General features: G+C 49.2%; 5 protein-coding genes across 5 annotated transcripts; 2 read left to right on the forward strand and 3 right to left on the reverse strand.

The window, feature by feature from the left end:
- Positions 1–56: 56 nt before the first annotated feature.
- BC939DRAFT_531730 (uncharacterized protein) lies at positions 57–3271 on the forward strand. Its single transcript, XM_051561630.1, has 4 exons — positions 57–170; positions 267–298; positions 384–1519; positions 1619–3271. Exons 3-4 carry the CDS (start codon positions 401–403, stop codon positions 3206–3208), a joined length of 2709 nt encoding a protein of 902 aa, XP_051408724.1. The 5' UTR covers positions 57–170; positions 267–298; positions 384–400; the 3' UTR covers positions 3209–3271.
- On the reverse strand, positions 3258–5789 carry BC939DRAFT_531731 (P-loop containing nucleoside triphosphate hydrolase protein; the record flags this gene model as incomplete). Its single annotated transcript, XM_051561631.1, has 3 exons — positions 5676–5789; positions 5548–5579; positions 3258–5461 (listed from the first exon to the last, which is right to left on the reverse strand). Exon 3 carries the CDS (start codon positions 5442–5444, stop codon positions 3258–3260), a length of 2187 nt encoding a protein of 728 aa, XP_051408725.1. The 5' UTR covers positions 5445–5461; positions 5548–5579; positions 5676–5789.
- Positions 5790–6363: 574 nt separating this feature from the next.
- On the forward strand, positions 6364–8943 carry BC939DRAFT_461942 (uncharacterized protein). The gene has a single exon (XM_051557058.1). It carries the CDS (start codon positions 6391–6393, stop codon positions 8932–8934), a length of 2544 nt encoding a protein of 847 aa, XP_051408726.1. The 5' UTR covers positions 6364–6390; the 3' UTR covers positions 8935–8943.
- On the reverse strand, positions 8944–11073 carry BC939DRAFT_461944 (P-loop containing nucleoside triphosphate hydrolase protein). Its single transcript, XM_051557059.1, has 2 exons — positions 9792–11073; positions 8944–9130 (listed from the first exon to the last, which is right to left on the reverse strand). Exons 1-2 carry the CDS (start codon positions 10905–10907, stop codon positions 9098–9100), a joined length of 1149 nt encoding a protein of 382 aa, XP_051408727.1. The 5' UTR covers positions 10908–11073; the 3' UTR covers positions 8944–9097.
- Positions 11074–11444: 371 nt separating this feature from the next.
- Positions 11445–13518, reverse strand: BC939DRAFT_401041 (Six-hairpin glycosidase-like protein; the record flags this gene model as incomplete). The annotated part of the gene is made up of 2 exons (XM_051552583.1): positions 11445–12750; positions 12851–13518. 2 exons carry the CDS (start codon positions 13516–13518, stop codon positions 11445–11447), a joined length of 1974 nt encoding a protein of 657 aa, XP_051408728.1.
- Positions 13519–14947: the final 1429 nt, after the last annotated feature.

Below are 14947 nucleotides of genomic sequence, written 5' to 3' on the forward strand. Positions count from 1 at the left end.
TCATCTTCTTCCTTGTCTCCTTCACTCCCCACCCACCTACCTCAATCCATACTGCACCTCTATACCCTCTCTACCCTCCATACCCTCCATACCCTCCATACCCTCCATACTCTCCAAACTCTTCCTCTATACCATTCCACGAGACCGTCTACCATACCGACGCCTCACAGGTACGAGGCTATGCTTCATTTTTTCTCACGCTTTGTACCGGTGTAAGCCAACCTGGATAGCCTAGACCAACTAACCATACAATCTAACGTGTGTAGACTCTTCAGTCTATCTCCATACTCCTTCCAAGGTAGGTTGTCGTGCTTCATTATCTCGCGTTCGCGTCGTGTCATTCAGAACAATGCAGACCATCTAACACAGGTTTTTTTTTTTAGCACATCAATCCTTTAAAATGACTGCTCCTCCGCCCTATCCTCCTCAACCTGCTATTCCTTGCCAAGTCAGGACTGCTGAGCGCTGTCTGGGTGCTGATATGGATGAGAAACTTGTTATCCTTCCTCTTCGCCCTCCCACGATTACTCCTCGTCAAGCCCGGGCCGCTAAGCGCCGTAAGCAGAAGGAACTGGATAACAAGCTGAAGGAACGGGATAACAAACTGAAGGAGTGTTTTGCGGAAATGAGTGGAAACAACGCAGAAAAGATCATCAGGGTAATGAGCATGATGGATTGCACGATGTTGCAGCTCATGAATCAGTACTTTACGTCAAGCGATCGGAATGACACTAGGGCTGCCTTGTTCTACGGAAACGGAGGCCCCAAGTCCATCATGGACCTTTGGGACAAAAACATACGCAACACGGACGCAAAGAACTCATTCAGGGGCACCATCATGAAGATCGCATCAAACATAGCTCGTGAGGAAATAAACCGTGCCAAGAATGCCGCCTGTTTCAAAACACCGTCTCCAACGTTCACCCGACAAAAGGCAGTTGATTTCTCGCTCGAAACCCTTTCAAAAGACTTGCATTCGAAGGCGCCGCATCTTATGTTCATGCTAGGGCAGATGACGAGCGTGAGCAAAAGCAACGGGCGCAGTCAGTCAGTCATACTTCCATTAATTGGAAGCATGATTTTGAACCTTTGTTGTCGTACGTGCAATAGTTTGCAGATGGTTTTGGGTCTTTTTCTTTTCAGTAACGGAACTCCAAAGCAGGTCGTCGAGGTCTTTTGCCGCTCTGGTTTATCGGTGTCTCCCAAGACTATAGATCGAACATTAGAAACACTTGGAAAAGACTCCATGAAGAGAGCACAGGAGGCCATGAGGACGAAACATTGCAGTTTAGTCTACGACAACATTAATTTTGCACTTCGGAAGTCCGATCAGCGCTCCAACAACGCCGACAACTTCGAAAGCGGCACTGCCGGGACACTTATACGGGGTGAGGATCCAGGATTGCCAGATCTACGGACTGACCAAGAGATTTTCGCAGAGTATCAACCCAAGGATCTACGCATCTCAAGTGCAGACAATGCACATGCTGATTTGGTCTTCCGGAACATTTTCTCTGAGGTAAGGTTACTTGAATCGCGTCATGTATGCGTTTTTAGCTGACAAATACAATCGGGACAATATGCTGGTGGCTAATATATATTCATAACCCATCAACAGGTTTTACATCGCCGTGTTGAGTCGTTCAAAGGCTCCATGCTTCCAGCTCCGACAATCTTACCCCTTCCTCTGGAAAAGACAGAGACATTCCCACTGCCAACTTTGCCCATCAACCAGTCAAGCGTGGATGGAAACATAAGCGTTCTAGAGGAGTACTGTCGCCAACTCAAACTAGAACCAAAATGGTTCAACGACAAGCAAATACTCACCTTAGGGGATCTTCTTACCACTCTTCGGCTCAGGGGTGCGAAGATGGCACGGCGGGATGACACAGACAGTTTCAACAGGATAGATTGGGCGATACCAGTGCCACAGCTTTTCCACTTGCAGATGTCATTCGCAGGAACAATCCTCAGTACTCATTACGGAGATAAGAACGAAGCCGGATCCTTGGCATACAACGCAGAGATGCTAAACAGGAAGAGAGTCAGCATCAACAAATTTGACTTTCACGCCGTGAACGAGCTATTGCGACATACATTCGACGCTATGGTTCTGCGATTTTGGCAAGTGGAGCTAGGAGTGGAGGACCTGAATGCATTCGGGGAAACTCATAATCAGAAGGAGCTCTCAGATATGGTTTCCGAAAGGATTCCCCGCTTTATTTCAAGATGTCTAGATCCTGAGCAGAGATGCCAGTTCGACGTGGCCTCACGTAACTCATTCATCTTCCTCAGAGACACGGCTTTCTACTTGGAGCTGGCCAACGCTATCAAGGCTGGAGATGTGGGACGTATTGAGAGTGTGGTGAAATGGATATCAGTGATGTTTCAGGGTTCTTCGGCCACAAACTATGCTAATGAGCTGCTTCATCTGCATTGTGCGCTGAATTATAGGTATTCGGCTCAGACAAAGAGAGCTGTGCTGTCTTCATGGCTAGTTAACACGACTGGAAAAGATGGTGGATGGATTCCTACGGATTTGTACCAGGAGCATAACAACCTCCTTATCAAAGTTGTGCATTCAGCAAGGGCTAGCTCTACACCATGGGAGACAATGTCGACCAAAATTGCACCAAACATCGAGATTTTTGCAGAGGTCAAGAAGATAATTCCAGCAATGTTCAAGACTCCACGGAATAAGAATTGGCACAACCCCGTTTCTGCAGATATCGACATCAACAAGGTCATTGTGACGCTAAGGGAGTCTGGTATCTTCGAAGCGAAACAAGGCGACGACGATCTAGACTGCACGATGGACACCAAACCAGTGAGGGATCTCTTTGACACTGGCAATGAAAACATATGTTCTCTTAAAAAGTTCCGTGAGTTCCGAGCTCGCAACCAAAGCTCCAACAACTATCCGAGTCATCATACCTCAGAATGTGGCAGTCCATACAATGTCAATGATGGACCACAGCAATACAACATCTCGCAATATTTACAGGACATCCAACAAGACGAACTCTCGGACATGGATACGCAGAGCATCTGCTCCATCAGCCCAAACGATGTGGACTACGACGATGGCGCCGCCTTTGAGAGATATATTACTACAAATAAGGAGTTGGAACTGGATGCAGTAGAGGAGTACTTAGATCCTTCTGATAACAACGAGGACCAAGATGATGAAGACTTTGATGAACTTTGAAGCTTTTAATAAGACGCTCAAAATAAGAAAAATAAATCGTGCTCAGTTATTATATAAACGGATTAGCAGGGTCATTTCGATCGTCGTGTCCAGGTTTTGGAACTATCGTGAGTGGCGAATGCGGGTGGCCGCTTTCAATCGTCTGTTGGCGAACCTTGGAAGGCGTGTTTCCCGCCTCATATGGCTTCCACTTCAGAATTTTGGCGGGAGTCTGCGGACGACTGCTAGTAGGTGTCTGTTGACGAATCTTGATAGGCATCGAATCCTGGGGCCGATAATGTACCAATTTAATACGAGGGGTAGTGGGCGTTTGCGGCTGACTGATAATAACTGTTTGTTGACGATTACTAGTAGGTGTGAAATCTTGTAATTGATAATTTATCCGTTGAGCAGGAGTTCTAGTGGGCGGTCTCGGGTGTTCTTGAGCGCGGCCACTAGTAGGTGTCTGTGGACACTCAAGCTCCTCTAAATCCTCCAAATATGGCTCCTCGATCCGATGAAGCCGCAGGACTGGCGAATTCGGCGCATCGACTCCAAATTCTTTTGCCATAAAACTCTCCGTCATCTCCATATTGTTCTCGTCATATATCCTTGTAAATGGCGGCTCGTTTGAAGGAATGGCGAGCTGACTAAGAACGTCCCAAAGAGTTTGAACCACTGCGATATCCTCAGACCAATCGGCAACTTCCACAAGTTCCACAGCAGATTTGATACTTCCGAACTTTTTGATGATCCTGTCTATCATTTTGTCCGGCAGCACGTTTCCAACTCTGTATGCGACGCACTGCGTGCGATAGAAACGCTCAAACCGATCCTTTCGCCACTGCTCAATTGTTTCCCTGATTTGTTTGCCGTCTTTTGCTGAAATATTGATTTTGTTCTTACGGCTTGGAAGTACCAATCGGGCGCCCATCTGTGCTGGAGTCGCTACGTTAGGTTGACACTTGTCACAACAATTAACGATCTGCACCGGCGTGTTGTTGAAGAATCTGTTGAGGACAACTCGGCGACACGGATGGGCGTTAATATATTGTTGAAGATGGCTCTCATCCATTGTTGGTTGTGCAAGACGAGGAAATGTTTTCGCGTATAGTAGTATCCCTTCACCCTCCAAATTCGGATCGCGCGCAGCTCGACCAATCCTCTGGACAAGTGTTGACAAACTTGAGGGTATCCCATACTGCACTACTCGGACCACATCGCTGATGTCACAGCCCATCCCAGCAGCCTCTGTTGCCAACAATATCCAGTAGTTGTTGTTCGTAAATCGCTTCATAACCAACTCCTTGCGCTCATCTGACTTCCCCGCATGGTAAACGCCAATCCGTTTTCTTAAATTCTCCGGCGCCAGACGCCTCAAATATGTCTGAGCGTTCGCACACTCAGCTCGACTATCGAAATAAACGATGGTCTTTTTATCGAAACCCAAGAGAAAGTTGAGGTCCTGAAAACTGTTTGCTGGATAACAAAATGCCTTCGCTGTATACTTGACGTTCCTTCGATCGTTCCCTTCGTTGACCACCACGATGTCGCTTTTATAGCTCAGGCATACTTTGACTGCTTCTAAGGCCTTGGTCGTGAGTGTCGCTGTCAGGGCTATAAACGCCTTTCTTGGAGGTAACCATCTTCGTATCTCACCAATGCGCCCATATGCTTTCCGGAAGTCGTCGCCCCAATGGTTGATGCAGTGTGCTTCGTCGACAATCACTGCTAAAAGTAGGCGTCTCCAACTCTTATTGAACCATATGTCCTTCAATCGAGTACTGTCAAATACTAACTCCGGAGACATGAACACTGCTCGGTATTTTCCTGACGCCAGCTCCTTGATGCAGTTGCTATCAATGATCGTCTCCCGGCGGAGAAAAATGCTCGAGATATCGACGGCCTGAAGTTTTTGATCTTGTTCCTTGCCCAAAGCCGTCAAAGGGGTCAATACAACGATTATTCTGTCGGGCCAGAAGATAAGTGGAAGAAAGTACACCAACGTTTTGCCCCATCCACATCCTGCTATTAACACGCAGTCTTCGCCTTGACCTATCTTCCTTGCGACTTCAAGTTGCAATGGCTTGGGAGACACCTTGAAAGTTCTCAAACAGCGTTCACTGGCGTCTTCCGGAAGAGAGAGAGGAGAAAAGATAGCCAGGTTTCCATCCATATCAGCACCCAGACAGCGCTCAGCAGTCCTGACTTGGCAAGGAATAGCAGGTTGAGGAGGATAGGGCGGAGGAGCAGTCATTTTAAAGGATTGATGTGCTAAAAAAAAAAAACCTGTGTTAGATGGTCTGCATTGTTCTGAATGACACGACGCGAACGCGAGATAATGAAGCACGACAACCTACCTTGGAAGGAGTATGGAGATAGACTGAAGAGTCTACACACGTTAGATTGTATGGTTAGTTGGTCTAGGCTATCCAGGTTGGCTTACACCGGTACAAAGCGTGAGAAAAAATGAAGCATAGCCTCGTACCTGTGAGGCGTCGGTATGGTAGACGGTCTCGTGGAATGGTATAGAGGAAGAGTTTGGAGAGTATGGAGGGTATGGAGGGTATGGAGGGTATGGAGGGTAGAGAGGGTATAGAGGTGCAGTATGGATTGAGGTAGGTGGGTGGGGAGTGAAGGAGACAAGGAAGAAGATGAGGAAGAAGAGCAAGATATGAAGAAAAAAAAAAAAAAAAAAAGACCGTGTGTGAAAAAAAAGTTTTGCGGGAAACTTTATTTTTACATGGATTTTGTGCGACGACCACCTGTTTACATGGGATTTGTGCGCAAAAAGCTAACCCTTAGTAGAGGGTCGAGTTTGACCCCAGCCTGCCACAGAAGCAATGGCAAGAGCCAAGCCACGATTGCCTTAAAAGGCGAAAATCATTAAGGCTGGCCTTAGCCACGTGCACGGTCACGTGCAACGCGCTTCCGTCGGCTGGATGGGTTCGAGCCTAGATGGAACGAGCTAGGCTCGTAACCAGCCTGAGGACGAGAGCACGTGAGTGGAAATTGGATTGCCTTTTAAGGCAACCACTCTCTTTTCTCTCTCTCTCAGGCTGGGATAGAACTCGAGTTATTAGCAGGGACCAGAAAAAAAAAGGAGAGCAATTTTTTCAAAGTCGGAAATAGGCTGTGAAGTGGTTCTTTTGCATGCAAATTGTCTGCCGCACTGGAAAAAAAAAAAAAAAAAATATGCATGCATGCATGCCCCCCTACACTCCATCTGCTTTCTTTCAATTCACACGCTTCGCTTCTCTCTCAGCTCTTCTCTCCTTTCTTCACACTCCCACCTTTCCGTCTTTGCATCTTCAAGGATTTCGAAAATGAAACTCGATGACCGTTTGCATATTATCTTGACTACGATGGCCACCCATAACCTCACCTTGGGCAAATTTTTGAAGGCGTGCTTTGCATCGAAGGACCCAAGAGTGCAGTTCAAGATATCGCGTTTTCTCGACAGCACTGGCCCAGCAGGACTCGTGCAGGCCTTATCGGAAGGAGTTACGGAACCCAGGCCAGTCGCGGCTGTCATGGAGTCAGCTATCAATCTTGTCGTCAAACATTGCACGGCCGAACTCGATAGTGCTCGTTCGAGTCGCAGCTTGCATCTCCCCTCAACCTCCATCACCGCAGCCAGCGCGACAGGATTTGAGCTTACCACCTTCAGCAAACGCATCCAACGAGCCGCCCCTTTTCTTTTTCGACTACTGATCGGCTTGGCGAGCATCAATACAGCTACCACTCGGTCAGTTCCAACAGTCATCACGGTCATGTCCAGCATGTTTCTATTTCTTCGCAACCAGCATTGTAATTACTTTCAGATGATCATGGGGCTCTACATGTTCAGTAAAGGTGCGTCACGACTACTCATCAACCTATTTTCAAGGGCTGCCCTATCGGTCTCGTACTCAACCATTTTAACCGGCCTCAGGTCCTTAACAACGGACGCCTCCAAAAAAGTTCAAGCGGCAGTCAAAGAGAAGGATTGGTATGTCGTCTACGACAACATCAACATCGCTTTCCGTAGGTCAGACCAGCGACTCCTGAATACAGATACTTTCGAGAATGGAGCGTTGGCGACCATCATCATTTGCGATACTCACTGCGAGCCCGATCTTGACGACAACCCCGCTCGACACCTTACCCTGGACCACCTCATTCCCCACGCGGATAATGAAGATCATCTCAGGCTGGTTTTTCGGCACCATCTGACTAAGGTGCTTAATCGACGCATTCCGGCGCTTGATTCGCGCCCCGAATGCGTGATGCCTGCCCCCACGAAAAGGCTGCTTCCATATAATGCAACAACCACTTTTCCTTTGCCTTCAATGAACATTGATCAGTCTTCCATCCAAGGGAATCAAGAGATCCTCAATGCTATCATGGAGAGCGCACTGGAGTTACCGCCAGAGTGGTTCAATAACCGGAGACTCATTCTCGCAGGAGACCAACTAACTGTCAGCCGACTTCGATCGTTAAAACAGTTGCGCTGGGATGACGTCTCTACATACCATCGACTGGATTGGGCGATCCCAGTGATGCAGCTCTTTCATATGCAGATGCTTTTAGCCTCGACCATCCTTCGGACTCATTATGGCTCTATGTCTGCACCCGGATCCTTGGCGTACAATGCGGTAATGCTTGGAAGGAAACGAGTCAATTTGGACAAGCCCGACTTTCACGCCACAGATGAGCTCCTCCGACACACTTTTGACGGCATAGTTTTGCGGCTCTGGGAGATAGAGATGGGGCATGATGATATAGAATCGTTTGCATTCGAAGGGAGTGCTGACGAGCTCAAGGACTTCGTTGATCGTAAGGTCACTATCATCCTGGAGAGGTATTTTACCACAGTAAACTTGGACCAGCTTAACGGCACAGCCTCCAGGAACGCTGCCTTATTTCTGCGAGACATGATGGTCTACATGGAATTATCGTCTGCCATCAAATGTGGCGATATTGGGCGCATTGAGGAGAGCATTCGATGGATCACAATCATTTTTCAGGCTGGCTCAACCATGAACTATGCCAACGAACTTCTTCACTTTCACTGCGGTCTATTCCATTCCTGGTCTGAGCAGACAAAGCTCGCTGTGATGTCCTCGTTGCTGGTGAACACGTCAGGCCAGAAGGATAGGTTTCTGCCAGCGGATCTTTTCCAGGAGCACATGAACCTCCAGGTAAAGACCATTCACGCCGCTAAAGGAAGCAACGCCAGCTGGGAGTTTATCGCGAAAGCCGTGTCGACCAATGTTGGCGTGTTTGCTTCTATCGAGAGAACGTTGGAGACGCAGTTCGAGGTCCCCAAGAGTGGGAGCAAACACGCACAAGTATCTGCGGCAGCAGACATCCGGAGCATCATCTCATCACTCAAGGCAACCGCCATTCTGATGAGGGATATACCCCTATCTCATGAATGTCACAAGGACCTGACTCCAGTGACAGATTTGTTTGTAAAGGGTATTGTCAAGCTGTCAGAGGGGAAGCGCCTTCAATCATTCCTTGCCGCCCATGCCCGAAATCATAGCCGCCCCACAGAACCGATGGATATTGCTGTCGACATGGATAAGGCTTCACTTTTTGCCGGTTCAGGATCTGACGTGAATATGACTGGAGAAGCAAGGCAGTATCAATGCGACGACCATGACGAGTGTGCCATAGAACACTATTTACATGACAATAACATGGGACCGGCGCAGGAACTAGTCTTTGACATTGATGTGTATCTGGGAGAATTAGAATGAGATCGTTAGAAAATAAATTCTTATTTTTTTTGTTTATTAAAAAAGCCCTGGGGCGTCTGGACCTTGAAGTAGAGTTCTGGCCTTGCGCTAGGTAGCTGTCTCGGCCTCGGCTGTAAAAGAGAAGGAGCAGCCTGCCCTGACGATTCCTGGTCCGATTCAACTCCTATCTCGGTAAATGACAAGCGAGGGGGAGGCACTATCTTGTTGCAGTCAATATACCGCGTTCGAGATTGACGAGTCGGCGTTAAAGGGTGCGGTATGAATACGACAGTGCCGCGCTGTGGGGTCGCTGGACATGCTGGAGTTGTTGGCTGCGATGGGTATGATCGTGGTAGCGATGGGTATGGTCGTGGTAGCGATGGGTATGGTCGTGGTAGCGATGGGTATGGTCGTGGTAGCGGTGTGTTTTTTTTTGCTTCTTGAACCTCAATATCGTTGTTGAATTTAACAAGACGATTGCCAAGGTCCTGCAAAAACTCGCTCTTCAGCGGCAGCCAACTTATGGTTGTCAGTATCGACTCCGGTGTTGTGATCCGACCGCACTTCTCTGCAAGTTTCTGAATCGTCGCGTCCGTCATCAGACATTCCGGAGTAAATAACATGAATTTTCCCCTGTAGTGTTCGTCAAAAGTTTGATCTCTCCAGCTCATTATAATCTGCTTGGCTAGCTGCTTCTGGCCCGCCGTGCGAGGTTGTGTTGTTGCCTTCGTTGATGCGCTGCTTGAAGCCTCTGTGCCACAATCCTGCGCTGCATTTATCGCGTCCTTAGGTGCCTCCGTGTCCTCCTCTGGTGGTAAATCAGGGTGGCAGTTGTCGCAGCAGTGAGCATCAACATCTCTGTGCGTGTTCTGGAATACCTCGTTGACGTATCTGCGGCGACAGCTGGAGATGGTCACGTAGTCACGAAGGAACGGGTCGACCAGCGAGGGCGCCTGTGAGGGAACAAGAAAGATGCTAATCCCCTGCAGTGCCGGGTTTCTTCCTGCTCTTCCCAGCCGCTGAAAAAGCACCGAGATGCTGCCAGGATATCCATACTGGACGACACGTATGACGTCGCTGATATCGCAGCCCATTCCAGCTGCTTCCGTCGATAGCAATATGCAGACACGGTTTTGCTTGAAGTCCTCCATCTTGTTGCGCTTATACAGCTCTGACTTGGCCGCATGAAAGATTGCCACGCTATTGACTCCCACTAGCGCCTTGACGTAAACCGCGGCTGACTCGACTTCCATGAGAGTCTGAAAGTAAACAATCGTCTTGACCTTATCCTTCAGAAAAAAAAGGTCGTGAAAAGTGGAACGTCCATGCTTCATGATGCTAACAGTGTATTTAATGTTGATCCTATCGTTGCCTACATTGACGACGGTAGCGTTTTTGAACAGCATGGAACTGGTAAGCGTGGTAAGAAGCGCGGGCGGCAAGGTGGCAGATACTGCAAGGAACGAGACGTCAGGATGAGCCATAGCGCGCAATCGGCCAAGCTGACTGTAAGCCTGTCGAAAATCCATGCCCCAAGTTCCGACGCAGTGAGCTTCATCGACGACGATATTGCGCAAACGACTTCTCCATCCTTTGTCCTGCCATAACGCTGATAGTCGTGAGCTCTTGAAGATAATCTCTGGAGAAGTAAACACGGCTCGATATTTTCCTGATGCCAAATCTGCGATATTGGTACGCGTTTCTTGCTTGATATTGATGCTGGGAATGCCAAGCGCAACAAGCTTTGAGTGTTGCTCGTCGCTTAAAACTTTGAGTGGGCTGACAATGAGAATGATGTCGTTCGGCCAAATGAGCAAAGGCAGAAAGTAAACCAGTGTTTTTCCCCATCCAGTGCCTGCAATCAAAATGCAGTCTTTCATCCGCCCTAACATTTCCACCACTTGTATTTGCTCTGCCCTTGGACGATACCCGAAAGCCGCCTGACAGATTTGAGCGGTGTCTTCTGGAAGCTGCCTCTTGCGGTGCGCCGCCATGGAGCCTGAAGTAAGAGACTGTTGCAGTTGAAGATGCAATGGCGGAAAGGTGGGAGTATAAAGAAAGGAGAGAAGAGATGAGAAAGAAGTGGAGCGTGTGTGTTAAAAGAATAGATGGACTGTGGGAGAGCATGCATGCATTCTTTTTTTTTTTTTTTTTTTTTTTCCAGTGCGGCAGACAATTTGCATGCAAAAGAACCACTTCACAGCCTATTTCCGACTTTGAAAAAATTGCTCTCCTTTTTTTTTCTGGTCCCTGCTAATAACTCGAGTTCTATCCCAGCCTGAGAGAGAGAGAAAAGAGAGTGGTTGCCTTAAAAGGCAATCCAATTTCCACTCACGTGCTCTCGTCCTCAGGCTGGTTACGAGCCTAGGAACGAGCCTATTTAGGGGTCGCGTATCGATGTGTCAAAAGGGGCAATTGCTCAATGGGAGTACGTTGTCGATAGGGCACCTCTTCAACGGGACACCAGATATACACCGGGGTGTATTTACATGACCATGAATAAACTACAGGACTATGTCGTTGAGAAGCAATCATTCATCGATTTGAATCAGATATGTCTGGCCCTTGGCCATCGTCAGCACAATCGAGTCTTCCTCGCGCGCAAACACCGCCGGCTTGGTCGACCCCTTGATCGACACATGAACCTTCTCAGCCGGCGTCTTCTCCTCGCCCCCCATCGTCGCGATCCTCACGTTCAGGACCGCAGCCTTCAACAATGTCAAGACCTCGACCCTCCGCACCTTCGCATTCTCCCATGTCGCCGTAACATTATGACCCTCACGCGTCCTGAACCCCTGCACACCTCCCTTCTTCAACCACCGATCCGGAAGCCCAGTCTCTGCACCTGGCAGGATATCGACAAAACCCGGTGCTCGACTCTGGATCAACATCTCCACAATCGCTGCTCCCATACCTAGCTGTCCTGAAAGTCCTTCTTTAAAATCGAGCAAGTTCGGGTACTTAATGCTATACCGCTTAAACAAGTCAAGTGCATTGTACGCCTTGGCCCCATCACCCAGACGCGCCCATGCAGCTGCGCGCCAGCTCTTGGGCCAACCCAGGTCTTCCTCCGCCAATCCAAAGTCTCGCCTCGAAAGTGTCATCCGTGCAGCTTCCAACAGCTCATCCCGACCAACTTCCGTCTCGTTTCTGAGCAAGAAAATCTGATGCCCCGGATATACCGCCCAGAACGGCGCCAAGTGTCGATGCGCTTCGTTTGGATCATCCAGATCCAGATTCCACTCTTGAAGCTGGCCCCAGGCACCGATTTTTAGACCCGGCGATAGATCCGCAAGCGTACTCGTCAGATTCTGAATAAAAACTTTATCACGCTCACCCACAATCGAAATCGCCTCGAGTGTCGCGTTAAACAACTGCCAAATCAATTGCTGATCAAGCGCCGACCCCACCGTAAACGGCCCATGTTCTGGAGAATACGAAGGCGAGGTCAAGAACGTTAGATTGCCCTGATACTGAACCAGCGAATCCAGCCAGAACTGCGATGCGCCCTTCATCAGCTTATAGGCGTGATCTCGCAGATAGTAATAGTCCTGCCCATAGAGGTACCGATCCCAGACATGCTGACACAGCCAAGCGCTCGCTGCTGGGAAGTAGAACGACTTTGGTTGTGCAGTCGGCCCAGTGTGCGCCCAGATGTTCGAGTACGTGTACGCAGTCCATCCGCGGGCGCCGTGGTGTAGCTTTGCTGTATCTTGGCCACGCGGAAGCAAGAGATTCTCCATGAAGTCGACCAGAGGGGTCACGGTCTCGCCCAATCCGGTGCCCTCCGCCAGCCAGTAATTCATCTGCAGATCGATGTTCATCTTGTACCCATCGCTAATATCAAATACATCACGATATTGTTAGTCAAGGTACGTTCCTCAACCCTATAGAAGCATCTTAGGGCGCTGCATAATAAACACGATGCCGGGCCTACCTTGGAGAATCTTCGTCCGCATCGGCATCCATCCTCCACACATTACGCCCGCTTATCGGCAAGGATCCCGGTCGTGAGGACGCTATGAGCAGGTAACGCCCGTACTGCACCATCAGCGCTTCCAGGTAACTCTCCTCATCTCCTGCTTTACCCTTACGGCTCGCCTTAATTAGCTCGTCTGTCGCCAATGCGTTCTCTGGTTGACCCAGATCCAAAGCGAACCCCAGAAACAAGCTCTGGTAATCCTGCACATGCTTTTGAATCTGGTCCACATAAAACATCGTCGTTGCCTTATCAACGATGCTAGCGAGTCGGATGTGCGGATCCGAGTCTTCAAAATTCGGGTACGCGCTTGCAGTCCAACCAGTGCCGATGGTGTAATATAATACAACAGCGTCGAAACTCAGCGCGACCACTTGACGGTTATTCGACATCGAAACGCCCGTGGCGCCCTCAGGTTTGACGGCCACTTGTCCTTCGACAGTCATATTGTTGGACGCCAGTCGAGCACGCATGCCGAGTCGGTTGTGAATGTTCGTGTACTCAAGCCCTTGGGCGTGGAAGGAGTTGAGCGACACTTTGATGTTGATCGATTTCGGCTGGGAGGCCGTCATGCGCATGACGCACACCGAATCCGGATAACTGCAAAAATGCTCTCTACAATACATAAAACGCAACAAAAGATGCTGTCAATCGCTTGGTCAAAACTGTCTACTCAAGGAGAGAGCGTCATAAATTTCGTCCCCGCACCTGGTATACTCGATATCACCGACCAAGAACGAGATCTTCGCCACGCCCGTCTCCAAATCCAGTTGACGCCTGTACCGTTCCACCTTCTCAAACGCATACATCTCCTCGACCACAATCTCACCAAATGCCTCCGGTCTTCCAAACCCTCGCTCATCGCCTTGCAGAGTCTTCACAATCGGTGATGAAGGCCTAATCACCTGTTTTTCCTTCAACGCGTCCCTAAACTCCTCCAATGCATCCAATCGTTCTCGCGCCTCGTCCTCTGCCGCATTCCCGCCCCGATACTCGTACCCATCCTCATCACCGCCTTCCATCATCGATCCAAATTTCGATTTCCTGGCGGAACCGGGTCCACCGGACCAGCATGATTCCTCATTCAGGACAAGTCTCTCAACATTAATGTTTCCTCCCACCAACACCTGCGTACGCCCGTTTCCGAGCAGGAATCCATCCTCCTCAACCGACTTTGCAGGTGTCCTGTACCAGAGTCTCCAGGTTGAGTTTCCTGGCTCGGCTGAAGCCTCAACCAATTGAGGTTCAACCTGCGAGCCTAGAATTGGGTGTACTGCATCCAGATAACGCCTGTCTTGCTCTTCTAATTGAAGCCGTACCGACCTGTCGAGCGCATCATCCATGCTACCGTCGATAATTCCGTCGTTACCGAATTCTTCTTCCTGCTCATGATCATCAGAGAACACGGGAGACAGTGCGCCATCGAAATCCTGGATCTGAAACCCCTGTCCACTCGAGGAAAGAAACCGCTGGGGATGATAGCCAGACTCTTGAACACCCTGCCCTAGTCGGTGGGGGATGAGTAAAGCGTCGACCGAAACTGCGCCCCCAAGGTTGTGGTGAAGGTCTTGTGTTGCCAAGAACAAAGTGACGAGCAAGGACAACCTGCAGCGACCTGTCCGTGTGGAGAGTTGTTGACCCATTGTCAAAAAGATATATGTTCTCCCCTATGCGACTTGTTTCTGCGCGTCTCGGTTACTGTCGCCGGTTGCTGCTGTTCGTTGGTGAGAATGTGAAATAGGAATGAGGTGAATGAGTATGAAGCACTGGGCAAACGTCAGGGCTCAGCGCCCCTGTGACCACTATTCAATTTGCTCGCACGGTGCTCTTGGCTCGTACGAGATCGTATAGCGGAAGGGATAGACACAAAAATTCAGGAACATACCTCTGTCGTCGGTGTGAGGGGTAAGGGAAATGACAAAGGAGGGAGGGACAAGGGGAAAGAAGGAGTAACAGAACAGGAGTAGAACAGGAGTAGACCATGTCAGGTAAACGCGAACATTGTCTGCTTCCGTCAGCATGGCCAATTTCAGTGCGGTGAAGAACATACTGCCC

Source organism: Gamsiella multidivaricata, assembly GCF_025024155.1.
Source record: "Gamsiella multidivaricata strain RSA 2152 chromosome Unknown BC939scaffold_69, whole genome shotgun sequence".
In the NCBI taxonomy this organism is placed as follows: Eukaryota; Fungi; Mortierellomycota; class Mortierellomycetes; order Mortierellales; family Mortierellaceae; genus Gamsiella; species Gamsiella multidivaricata.

Excerpts from the sequence above, each read along its gene's own strand:
- BC939DRAFT_531730 (XM_051561630.1), top strand. The coding sequence starts at position 401 with ATGACTGCTCCTCCGCCCTATCCTCCTCAACCTGCTATTCCTTGCCAA. Across the intron at positions 1,520-1,618 it reads TCCGGAACATTTTCTCTGAG|GTTTTACATCGCCGTGTTGA; the intron begins GTAAGGTTACTT and ends ACCCATCAACAG.
- BC939DRAFT_461944 (XM_051557059.1), bottom strand. The coding sequence starts at position 10,907 with ATGGCGGCGCACCGCAAGAGGCAGCTTCCAGAAGACACCGCTCAAATC. Across the intron at positions 9,131-9,791 it reads GCCGCAGATACGTCAACGAG|TGCCTCCCCCTCGCTTGTCA; the intron begins GTATTCCAGAAC and ends GCAACAAGATAG.
- BC939DRAFT_461942 (XM_051557058.1), top strand. The coding sequence starts at position 6,391 with ATGCATGCCCCCCTACACTCCATCTGCTTTCTTTCAATTCACACGCTT.